Consider the following 13,475-nt stretch of genomic DNA (forward strand, 5'->3'; position numbering starts at 1 on the left):
GCTGGTCTTTTAAAGACCAGTTGTAAGCACATTACATATTTAGAACCACCATAACATCAAACAGTCATTGAAAGAGTGGTCTGAGAACTGCCTGTCAATATTGCTCAACGACTTCATTAAAAAGGAATTATTTCATTATATTAAAAGTTCATACTACCTTATTTGGCAAGATCTTTGTTCCCATATGAGAATAGACATTTTGTTCAGCCTTAAAACATTTATTTATTTATTTATTTATTTATTGAAATAAATTTATATGGTCTCTCATCACACACTCTGACTCTGAGCAGTGTACAACAAAAACAGTTAAAAGCAAACATAAACAACTATAAATAACAATTAGAAATAAAAAACAAGATTTCAGGGAAATTGGCAACATTTTAAAGATCTCACAGGCTCTCTCTTCTTGGGATTTGTTGGTAAAAAAATTTTTAAGGACTTTCCAGAGGCTGGTAGGGATGATGTAAATATGTAAATGTCTGTAATCTTCATTTTATTAAACATTTTTTGCATCTTAGCACCTATGATATTGTGTGAAATTGTGCCAGTTATCTAAAGAAGATAACTCCTGCTTTATAAACAATGCACAAAGCAGTGACAGATTTGATTTTCATCACTTTTTTTTGCTTGAACAAACAATGAATGCTGGTATATTTGATGGCTTCTGCTTTCATTTAGAGAAGAAATAGAGAAAATGAAAGGTGTGATTGATAGTGCCAAGAAATCTCGTATACCTGGAGTCAAGCCTCACATACAGAGCACAGAAGAGAACCTCCATCGCATGATCACTGATCTGGACAATGTGGTCAAAAAGGTAAACTCATACAAAATCGGGTTTTATAGATTTTCACGGATGTTATGGATATTTCAGTGAACTTTAATACTAAAAATCTATTTATTTTTGATATCTTAGAAATAAATTGATATATTTCCCCATAATAGACTACAGTACATCTAATAAATAAAGTAATATTTTGCTGAGAAGTACATGAAATAGGAACTAATTTCAGTATCCTTTTTTCAAATATTTTCTTTCATTTTTGTGAATTGTTGGATAATTACTGTTGCATTTTTCTATGCTATCAGTATCTCATCTCTATTTTGTATATTTCTAACGAGGAATTTTAAAATTATCCTTTTAAAATAGTCAGAGATTAGAGAATGAGAACCTAGGACAAGAGCTGAGAACATGTGAAAGATTGCTGCTTCTTCAAAAGCAAAAAAGTCAAGTTCCTTAACTATAACTGGTGCTATTTGAGTGATTGCCTGTGTAGACATATGGTAGTTTCTATGCACATAGAACTCCTCAGAAGTTCACATAACTACAGAGAATGGATGTTCATGTCTTACCTGGGCAGGGATTGAATCTTTCATATTTGTTCTTTGGAACTTCTACTCGGTTCCATCAGTTGGAAGCTAAGATATACCAGTAGTGGGGGGAAAAACATTCATTACCCTTCTGAGAACCACAAATACTTATAGTGAATCTGGCTTTTTTCTTCATATTCTCTGTGGTCCTGGAATGGGCAACTAGACTACTATGCCTTAGGTCACGGGTCGGCAACCCGTGGCTCCAAAGCCGCATGTGGCTCTTTGAGCCTTCTCCTGCGGTTCCCAGCCTCCTCCGCCATTTGCAGAGAGAGACAGAGACAGAGAGGCACTTGTGCTTCCCTTCTGCCTCTCTCTCTCTCTCTCTCTCTCTCTCTCTCTCTCTCTCTCTCTCTCTCTCTCTCTCTCTCTGTGTGTGTGTGTAAAAAAAGAGTGGCCTCACGCTGTTCTCGGACAAGCTGACAAGCGTATTGGGCGGGGCTAAATTTATGTGCTTCCAGGAGACACGTGATTCACCTCAACTCTAATATTCAGCTGGACTAATAATGCAGAAGAAGTTTTGAATATAATCACAAAGGACTGAAGTAATTGATAAACTTTTGCCATTGAATCATTGCTTAACTGTTTTGTTACTGGATATTCCTATTCCTGCCTGTTTCTACTCTAGGCATTATTTATAAAATTACTGACTGAACAGCTGCTTGAGATTTTAAGCCTTTTTCTTTTTATTCTGTAGGTACAAGCAGCACAGTCAGAGGCTAAAATAGTAACACAGTACCATGATCTTGTAACCAAAGCAAGAGAAGAATTTCAGAGAGAGCTGGATAGTGTTACTCCTGACATTCAAACTGGTTGGAAGGGGCTAAGTAAGTAAGATCAAAATATATAAATAGCTGACGTCATGACCAACATTTCCATTTAAATATTTGATTTTTAGCACTGATTTAGCTTGATTGACACTTTCCCCTTGTTAACTCCTTAAATTGATGCCTACTTAATTCTGTGGACTCTTAATTTTGGATACTTTCTTTTGGGCTTCATATGGGTATATTTTCCTTTCCATCAGCAATAAAATAGTCTGCCATATCTAAATACAATATACCTTAAATTTGAGAAGGTGTACATTTGCGTTTAATAAACAAACAAACAAACAAACTCATACTCCTCCAATATTTATCTGAAGAACTAAAATATGGAAAAAACAATGTGCAAGTTTATCAGTTAAATTAAAACCACCTGCTGGCACATGGTTCTTTTAAGAATGACATTTATTCAAAGTTAGATATATAGGAGACCTTCATGTATGACAGACAGCAGTTCTATGAGTTAGACAGAGGTAATTCCCACTTACTACCTAATATCTTTTAAAGTTCTAGGAATGTCGGATTGAATGTGACACCATCTAGTGCAGTGATGGCGAACCTATGGCACGCGTGCCAGAGGGAGCACTCAGAGCCCTCTCTGTGGGCACACTCGCCGTTGCCCCAGTCCCACCTCTCCCTGCAGCCCCTCCTCACCAGCAGTTCCCCCGGGTGCGGCCCGTGCAGAACAGCGCAGCCAAGGACATGGCAGCCGGGCAGTGGGAATAAGACTCCGCCCTTACGCCCCATCGCGTGCAGATGATGCTGTGGGGCACGGGCGGAGGGTGTGGCTGCCATGGTAGTGCTGGGCCGCCTGGACGATCTGCAGCAGGCCATGGAGGCGGTGGGTGGCCCTGTGGGTAGGCAGGGCGGGGTGGTGGGGTGGTGGAGTGGGGGCAGAGGGGCAGGGTGGGGGCGGGTTTTGGGCACTCGGTCTCTAAAAGGTTTGCCATCACTGATCTAGTGTATTTTCTATTGTTCTGCTGTTTAACCTGTCTGCCTTTTAAATCAGCTATTAGTTGAGCTATTTTAAGGAACAAAAACTCCTAATAATAAGCTATTATTGCTGAAGACATTCTTCACCATATATTAAATTGCATTTTTAAAGCAGATAATGTTAAAATATTAACAGTAAAGTAAATAGTTCAGCCATAAGTAAATATAAGTTCACTGAAACAAATCAATAAAGATATACTTGTTGCAGTTCAGCTTTGGATGAGGAAATGTATAAATTAAATAAATAATACAAAATAGTTCACTAAAACAGCATGTATAAATTAAATAAATAATACAAAGTAGTTCACTAAAACAGCAGTTAGATGTAAGTTCCTCAGTACCAAATCCTCCAGTACTAAATGGCTGACCTACAGTAAATCCATGCATATCTATGATATTGTATTTGAGAGAAACATTGTTATGCAAACCCAGAAAAAGTAGTAAGCAAAAGAAATTAAAGATCAGAGATAAAAGAAAAAGAAATAACAAGTACTTATACTTTACACAAATATCAATCATATTCTTCCATCATATGCATATAACGATTAATGTAATACCTTTTATTCTTTAAATTTCTAACCTCTTTTTTTGAAGATTTTGTTAACTATGTCGCAGTACTTTCTCATTTTTCTCTTTTCTTTCAACTTATCCATCCTTATTTTGCATGTTGTTCTTTATCTAGTCTGCCTCTGTGACTAATTATGTCTACTTCTTTTTTACTAATTGATTTTATATTCCATCCTCATAATTTCCCTGTTCATTCTTAACCTGTCACTTCATTTTAACTTCCTTACTTTTCACTCATTTTCTTTCCATTCAATTTTGTTTCATGCTGAGATGCCTTTCTTTCTCATTTCCATATAACAAGGTGGGCAGAAGTATTTTCAATTCTTTCAACAAATACTTATTTTTCTAACAAACCACATGTAGAATACAAATTTGTACATTTAACATTTGTCCAGATTTTTCTTATCTATACTATACTAAGCCTTCTATTACCTGCACAAATTTTCCTACCTGCCTTCTTTTTTGCCACTTATATGTAATCTGAAATTATTCACTCCAGTTCCCTGGTAGATACAGCTACCTTGATTTTCAATGCACTTATATTTCAGGTTCATTCTCCTTGTTGCATCATGCAATGTATTTGACATTTACTGCACTTCTTTGGATTCTCAGGCAGGCAGCCATACTGCTTGCACACAAAAGTCATATATGTATTCATTCGGGACTCCAAATATATGAATATCCCATAAGAATTCCTTGAATATTTGTTCCATCAATACATCAATATATATCCTTCTCTTAACTCCCAATTACTTGTTCAGTATCAGATTATCTATCAGATATTGATCAGATTATATCAGATATTTTATTCATTTTGTGCATGCATTTTGGTTACCATTTTTTTGACCCCATACATATTGTATATTTTGCCATCCTTATTTGTTGCAGCAGTCATTCTCTTAAATGCATTTTTTCTTGTCTGCTCTTCTTTCTTTTTTCTTTCCCTTCATCAAGAATCCTTTCTCATGTATTATATTAGTGTATTTCCACACACTTCTGTGGTACTTTATAATGTTATTATTTTCACTATGTTCCCAACTGTTTCCACATCTACTTTTTTTACATTTTATTGCATTCATTTTTTTGGAGGAAGTAATCTGTGTTCTTTGCTTCTACACGAATCATACATTCTCTTTATGCAGTTGACTTATTTCACTCTAGTTTCTTTTATTTCTTTTCTTTTTATTTATATCTATTCCTAAGATTCACTTTTGTCGCTACCAAACTTTTTTCGCTGCAAGAATGAGGTGGAGCTAGTATCACGCGGGAGCTAGCCCTGTCCCGTTAGCGACGCGTGCATATTTGCGGCCCCGTGCGCATGCACGCATGTAAATTTCTTCCTTCTCCCTTTTCCTCCGGTCCGCCAACCGACAAAGGTTGGTGATCTCTGATCTAGCTCATTCTGTGTCTAAGGTGGGAATCATGGTCTTACAAATTATTATTTTATAAAGTTTAGGTGTGAATGTTTATGTACATATAAATAATTTGTATGGATTTGTAAGAAAGTAATCTTTTTGCTTTGGTTCCTGTTAATTTTTTTCTTTATGTTTAAAGATTGTTTTGTGTATTGTCTATATAAAGAATGTTTGTTTGTTTGTTTGTTTGTTTATTGGTCACTCATCTTACCATAGGATACCTCTAGGCAGCTTAATCATAAAAATCTATCTATCTGTTATATATCTATCCTATCTATTATCTGTCTATCTGTCTGTCTGTCTGTCTGTCTGTCTGTCTATTTACACATTAAAACATAAATAAATTAAAACCAAACATTAAAATCTAAAATGTTAAATGTATTTTTAAAAAACAAATCATCAAATGGTTTTTGACTTAATAACTTTTAAAAATATAATTCTTGATAGTAGGTCACACTGAAATTTAAAAATAACTATTAGTGGTTCCTTTATTGAGTTGAACACAGACAAAGCTTCTTTGAACAACTGATCTAAACATAGGATGACACAAAACTTGTTGAATGTAGATTATTACTTTTAAAAAATATTTTTTTCTTGGTTTAATCAAATCAATAAAATTACTCAGTGATATTAATTTTTTTATTTTACTGTGTTATTTTTATAATGGTGCTGCAATTGTTAGATTATCCCTACTGTAAAGATCTCTGTGTAAAAGAATTTGAGTCCAATGAGTGTTTTCTCTCTTATTTCATGTGTAGTCGCTCAGGATTCTGAATGTTTAAGAAATGGCATAAATCAATTCCTCTTCCTACCTCTAACTGGGGCACTCAAATGAGAAAAGATTCATTTGATAAACACTTTATTTACTGTTGCAAAAGCACTGTACTTCTCTTCTTTCTACCCTAAAGTCTTTTTACATGAATAGATTTCACTAATGCTTTCATTTCCAGAATACATGAGAACATAGAACAATTATTTTGTGTTCTTTTGTATTTCTATACTGCTTCTTGCTACAAAATAAATTCCTCAAGTAGTTTGCAATATTTGGTTCTGATAAAGGAAAGAAATATATAGAATTTTGAATCAGCCTTTTCTTGCTTCTTCCTAGTAATATTGGATATCAGGTCTCAATTACATGTCGGCCATGTCGGCTAGGAAGGGTTGGGAACTGAAGCTTGAATTGTTTGGAGGCCTTAGGTTGAGAAAAGTTGAAATAATCTCACTTTGTTTATGCAGTTAAGTAATATGTGAAAATTTAACAATTTTTATCTGTCTAAACATCTGTCTTCTCCAGCTGACCGGCTGACAACAGATGACTTGAACTCTCTCATTGCTCATGCTCACCGCCGTATAGACCAACTGAATAAGGAACTGGTAGATATGAAAGTCCGAGAGCAACAACATATTAAGACAGCTCTGGAAAAGCAAAAATTGGAAGAAAAAAAAGCTTTTGAGTCAGCAGTAGCAAAGGCATTGGAACGTCATAAGAATGAAATCCAAATTGAACAGGAGAAGAAGGTAACTAATGGGTATTTAATTTTCTAACATACTTTTAAGTTATCTGTGCAGTATTGGCCAGCAATTGGGGCAAGGATTCTTATTTAATGTTCATTTACTTAATAACACTGCATTAAAGTAGACCTCAATGGTGGTTTGGTTATGATAGCTTTGAGAACAAATTTTCATGTAGACTACAGTGTCTGCACTAATGTATCCTTACCACAAAGTCCAGCTTCTAGTATGTATTGCCAAATCAATGCATTTGTGGGATTAACTGGAGTAATGTTTGACAAACCTGAGATAAGCACTGTGTTACAAATCACTCAGAAAAGAAGTGTAGCTCCATTCCCATGAGGCAATTATTCAAAAGAAAAGAGTTGTATGATTTCTCAAGAATAAAAAGTTAGTTACAAAACTTGTCAAACACATTCAAAAGCAGGTGGACAGCAGCCATAGAAGTTTCCTTTGCATGATGTTTGGCCTTCTAGAATTGGGAGATCTTGTCGGAATTAATCCCTACAAGACTGACAGAATCAGGAAAGTTAATTTTCTCTTAGAAGCTTTTATGCTCTTAATTTAGTGGCTTGTCATCCTAAACACGTGTGAAGAATTGGATTATATATGTGGTTAAAACGTTAGTTTATATTTCAAGTAATCATTTTGTTTTCATAAACCTTAGCTTCTTACATAGATCATTTTTCAAGCAGCAGCCACCATTAAATGATCTCACAAATTTTCATAGAGAGAGAATAATGACGATGACAAAAATTTCACCTGTTAATTACAAAAGGCCACACTGCTTGAATTTGCACATATAGTACATCAATATATTACTACATCCTAGGTTCTTAGGAAGAACCGATTGCATATGAAGGTCAATACCAGGTAAAGAACTGGCAGCTGAGTTTTCATATTTTATGTATATAATACTACTACTAATGGGAGACGATGGCAAGAAAGTGATGGGCAGCAGAGAGAAAGCAGAGCTGCTTAATTCCTTCTTTGCATCTGTCTTCATGCAAAAAGAAAAAATTAGCCCAACCTGCCAAAACAGAATTGTAAAAGACAGAATAGGAATACAAATTAAAATAAGCAAAAAAAAAATGGTAAGAGAACATCTATCCACCCTAGGTTAGTTCAAATTACCAGGACCTGATGGTTTACATCCCAGAGTTCTGATGGAGCTGGCAGACATGATCTTGGAACCATTGAACAATATCTTTCAAAGATCCTGGAGCAACGGGGAACTACTAGAGTACTGGAAAAAAGGTGATGTGGTTCCCATCTTCAAAAAAGGAAAAACAACAGATCCAGGAAACTACAGACCAATCAGCCTGACATTTTCAGGATCCTGGAAAAGATAATTAAAAAACAGATCTGCGAACATGTAGAAACAAGCAAAGTTATAACCAAAAACCAACATGTCAAAACAGATTATGTCAAAGAAATCTTATTTCATTCTTTGACAAAGTAGATAGATAGATAGATAGATAGATAGATAGATAGATAGATAGATAGATAGATAGATAGATAGATAGAGAGAGAGAGAGAGAGATAGATAGATAGATAGATAGATAGATAGATAGATAGATAGATAGATAGATAGATAGATAGATAATCAATCTTTATTGTCATTTTTGACGGCACAGTGGCACGCATTAAAAATGAAATTTAGTTGCTTGCTCTCAAAGTGTAAACATACATAACACATAATTAAACATACTATATACAACATATGTATAGACCTACGCCCTTACATATAAGTAACATATAAATATTAATCACTGTCCATCTTGAATACATAACAGAAGGAGGTTAACACTGTATGGAACAAAACTGACTGAATCTGGATGTTCTGCTTTGGATACCACAGAGCCTCTTCCCAGAAGGTAACAAGGAAAACAGGTCGTGAAGAGGATGTGTAGTGTCCCAGACAATCTTGCGGACCCTGCTCGAGCAATGCTTATATGCCATGTCCTGGATGGAAGGGAGGGAACTGCCAATGATCTTTTCAGTCATCCTCACCACTTTGCACTGCCTTCCTGTCTGAAGCAGTGATGCTTCCAAACCAGACTGTAATGCAATATGACTAAATTAGTGGACCAACAAAATGCTGTAAACATACGTAGTGTACTTGGATTTCAGAAAGGCATTAAAGTAGACCACAATCTACTTCTTGGAAAGTTAGAAAAATGTGGGCTAGACAGCATCACCACCAGATGATTTGTAACTGTTGACAAATTGCACTCAACATGTAGTCCTTAATGGAACTACTTCTACATGGAGAGAAGTAAGCAGTGGGCACCCCAAGGTTCTGTTTTAGGCCCAGTATTTTTCAATATCTTCATAAATAATCTAGATGAGAATAGAAGGGGAAATCATCAAATTTGCAGACAACACCAAGCTGGCAGGAATAGCCAACACCCCAGAAGATAGATTCAAGATCCAGATAGATCTTGACACAGGTGAACACCAGCCCCTATCTAACAAAATGAAATTAAATGTAGAGAAAACAAGATTTTACACTTGTAAGAAAAACCAAATGTACAGGTACAGATTAGGTGAAACTTGGCTTAATAACAATAACTGCAAGAGGGATCTTGGATTCCTAGTGGAATCCTTAAATATGAGCCAGCAGTATGCTGCAGCTGCCAAAAAAGCCAATGCAATCCTAGGCTGCATTAACAGAAGGATAGAATCAATATTACGTGAAGTGTTAGTACTACTTTACAAGGTCTTGGAATATTGCATTCAATTTTGGTCACCACAATATAAAAAAAATGTTGAGATTCTAGAAAGAGTGCAGAGAACAGCAACAAAGATGATTAGGGGGCTGGAGGCTAAAACATGAAGAATGGTTGCAGGAATTGCATATGATAGCGACATGATAGCACTTTTCCAATATTTCATGCACAAAGAGGGGGTCAACTTCCTTTCCAAAGCACCAGAAGGCAAGACAAGAAGCAAGGAGAGAAGCAACCTGGAACTAGGGAAATTTCCTGACTGAGAGCAATCAACCAGTGGAACAGATTGCCATCAAAAGTTATGAGTGCTCCATCACTTGAGGCTTTTAAGAAGAGACTGGACAGCCATTTGTCTGAAATGGTATTGGGTTTCCTGCTTGAGCAGTTGGTTGGACTAGAAGACCTCCAAGGCCCCTTCCAACACTGATGTTCTATGTTCTAGTCTGTTTAAAGAATAAACGTGTATCCAGAGTTAAACATGTATCCTGAAAAGTACTTCCAAACAACAAATGTAAGAAAAGAAATATTCTTATACTTTGTGCTTCATCCAGATAGAAGACTAATGTGTTTTCAAATGTGTGAAGAAGTAGATTTATCTCAATGATAGGTTTAACAATGCCCATTTGTAGTGCACCCCAGTCTGTTGTTCAATGGCTGTTGTGGTATTTGTCTCAGTGAAAAATATGTATCTTTGAACTATGTATTCCATTTTCAACACTGAGATTAAGTTTTACATTATGATTTCAGACCTCTTGGCTGAAATACCATATCTAGTTTTAAAAGCGGTTTTGCATCTTCCCATTCCGTTTTTTGTTTGTTTTTGCAAATTTAACTTGATGAATTCTGGAAAATAGAATTGTTTTGTGCTCTTTTGGTTTACCTAACAAAAATATTATTAAACTATGAATAGAGATTACAGATTCACAGGCAATTTTTAAAAATGGAAATACTAGTGAGTTTTCTAACAGGTTGAAGAAGCTCAAGCTGTTATGGAAAGTGAAATGCGAACTCAGTTACGCCGACAAGCTGCTGCACATGCTGATCATCTAAGAGATGTTCTCAGAATTCAAGAACAAGAACTGAACCAACAATTTGACCAGGTGGGAGTTTGCTTTATTATAGTGAAAGATCTTTCTAGTCTCTCATTCTCAGAAATTTTCCTTATTATGCAATAAGAAAACACTAGGGCTGCAGAAAACATTGGAAGGAGTACTTTGCAAGAATGGATGGCTTCTTTATGTCTTTCTCTGTTTTGGTTTAGTAGCAGTTCAGGGAGAAATCCTGAAACACTAATTTGCAAGAACATCTTGAAAACTCCTGAAGTAACTGTGCTGAGTTCTTGAAAGATACAGCTACCTGTTTTCTCCAAATTTTTTACAGAAAAAAAATGTAAAATCACTTTTTCCAGGCTTTCTAATCCATTGTAAAGCAACACTTTTTAATACTTTGCATAATCCAAGTAAACATCAGCAATCTCCTTTGAATTCATTTGTGTTCAACTACTCTTAGAATTAAGGAATTGCAAAATGTTCTGTGCACTGTTCATCCTATGTGTGAAACAGCAAGTTTTGAGTGGTGCATATCCATAATGAAAGAAACCTGCTTTGCCTTGTCATGGACATAAAGCATGCTTGGTCTGGGCATGGAACTTAAGTATCTAAATCTGGGTAGAGCTGTTCTGAGGGATGGGGAAAGACACCATCAGCAGAGGAAAAATGGGCACAAGAGAAAAGAGGATGCTACGAAGATTATAAGAAAACTTGGTTCTACTGGATTTGAATACTACACTGGCAATGTCTAAAGGGAGGTAAGAAAAACAAGCTGCTGGGAAGAAGGGAGAAAGACAAGCTAGGCTTGAATTCAAGCATAGCAGCTAAGAGGACACTATAAGGAAAGGAAAGCATTGGGAAAATCAGTGGGTAGTATGGCCTACAGCCATGCAGAGAATGTGGAGATAGACATAAAAGATAAAGGTTTCCCCTGCCAGTTGTGTCCAACTCTAGAGGGCAGTGCTCATCTCCGTTTCTTAGTCAAGGGAGCCAGCATTGTTCAAAGATATTTCTGTGGTCATGTGGCAAGCATGGCTATATGTGGTACCTATTAATCTATTCCTATTTGCAAACTGCTAGGTGGGCAGGAACTGAGGCAAATTAATGCACTCACTCCACCACACAGTGCGCTGGGGTCTTGAACCCGAGCTGTCAAATTTCCAGCTGATGAGCTCTGCATCTTCAATGGAGAGACATGCTTCACTTTATTCATTATCTTTCCAAATTTTGTCTTGGGTGAAACCCAGACCAACCAAGATGTTCCAGATTTTGGTTTGGCTGGACTCTGTCCTCATTAGAGTACTTCAGTTGAATTTCTGAGCTCTGAATCAGCAAATGTATTTTGTCTCAAGCTTGTTTGGAGTTTGAGACAAAATGCATTTGCTAATTCATGTATGCTTCTACTCAGAAATCCACAGATGAATATAATACATCTGTGGATTTCTTGGAATTTCTTTTATCAAATCCATGATGAAATTCTAAATATCCAGAGTACAGGCATATTCCTGGATGGTAGATCTGGTAAATGGGGAAAAATGTAAATTAGCAGATAATCTTTGGAATAAACGTTTTATCTTTTGGTAGGATAGGATCTTTCATAATTGTTTTTAAACATTCCCAGAAATATTTAATAAATTTAACATTTTTTCCTTTGGGGAATGGTTATTTGAGATGAATATTTCTATAAAATATTAGTTACAATTAGGAAACTTTGAGCATTGGTCTAGGTGGGCAACTTTCAAATTAAATTTTCAGTCTGTTATTTTAATCTGCCCTTCTGCTCCAAATGACAAGTCCCTACTGGCTGGTATTTATAAAAATTGAAGTTGAATCTCCATGCCATTAAACTTTTTAGTGCTCTTGAATATATGGAGAATAGAAAATGTATTCTGCTGAATGTCAGAAGATTCTTCCTTAAGATTGTCTACTCTGCATAAAGATTAAGGATACAAGGATGCTTTGCAAACATGGACATAATATAATGAAAACACCAATAAAGCAAATACTTGTAGCTCAGGATTGAAATTAGGAGTCCTTGACAGGGCAAGCCACTAGAATATAAATGAGAGCAAACTACTCCTTATTAGAATTGATGCTGATACCTAGTTTGGGTAATGAAATGTCTACAAGAAGATAACCAAGCTCAGACAGCACCAACCTTGCCCCTCATAATGTGAACACTTTTTCACCAAGTTTTTTTCTTTCAGAATTTATCTGAAAAACTCACTGAACAAGAACTTCAACATAAACATCTTCATCAGGAACAGATTGATAACTTCACTCTGGATATCAATACAGCCTATGCCAGGCTGAGAGGAATCGAACAGGCAGTTGAAAGTGAGTGGAGTATGTAAAAGTTGTAACAGGGATGTTCTATTTTTAGTAAAATCTGGGTGGCTCATTTATTTATCTGCTGGTTTTGCACATGGTAATTCCATTTTAACAATCTATTTCTGCACCAGAAAGTTTATCATGAGTTAGAATAGGTAAAATAACCTAGTATTTATAAACAGACTGGATTGCTGGATTGCTCTTTCATTTCTAATGGGAAACTTTCAAACTCTGTGGAAGAATTAAATTGTATGCTAAATCAGGTAATCTGTGATTTACAATTTGGTCATTTCAGTTGCTGAGCAAGGTGGTCATTAAGTGAATCACACCTTATTTTCCTTTTGCATTGTCATTAAGTGAATCACAGTTAAGCAAATAGCTTCCCCTCTTCACTTTGTTTGTCAGAGGTTGGCTGAAAGTCATAAATGGCAATCACATGACTGCCGGACACTCCCACCAACATACCTGTTACTGTCAGGCCAGATGTTGCTTAACACCTCAACTAATGGTAAGGCATCTGGTTATAAAGCAGGACACAATGAAGTTCTAGTCCCGCTTTAGCCATGAAAGCCAGCTAGATGATCTATCAGTCATTCTCTCTCAGCCCAATTCCCTTCACAGGGCTGCTGTGGGGAAAATAGGAGGAAGAAGTATTAGTTATGTTAGCCACCTTAATTTGTGTAT

At 36.1% G+C, this 13,475-nt stretch overlaps 1 protein-coding gene across 2 annotated transcripts in view; it reads left to right on the forward strand.

Moving 5' to 3' along the window:
- IMMT (inner membrane mitochondrial protein) overlaps positions 1-13,475 on the forward strand; it is a 35,341-nt gene that overhangs the window by 18,983 nt on the left and 2,883 nt on the right. For both annotated transcript variants that reach the window (XM_015831500.1, XM_015831501.1), the window contains 5 exons: positions 679-814; positions 2,066-2,195; positions 6,462-6,685; positions 10,380-10,511; positions 12,668-12,797. In XM_015831500.1, coding sequence (XP_015686986.1) covers positions 679-814; positions 2,066-2,195; positions 6,462-6,685; positions 10,380-10,511; positions 12,668-12,797 — 752 coding nt within the window. The remainder of the gene's footprint in view (positions 1-678; positions 815-2,065; positions 2,196-6,461; positions 6,686-10,379; positions 10,512-12,667; positions 12,798-13,475) is intronic.

Source organism: Protobothrops mucrosquamatus, unplaced genomic scaffold (assembly GCF_001527695.2).
Source record: "Protobothrops mucrosquamatus isolate PMUCROS unplaced genomic scaffold, P.Mucros_1.0 scaffold_257, whole genome shotgun sequence".
Lineage (NCBI taxonomy): Eukaryota > Metazoa > Chordata > Lepidosauria > Squamata > Viperidae > Protobothrops > Protobothrops mucrosquamatus.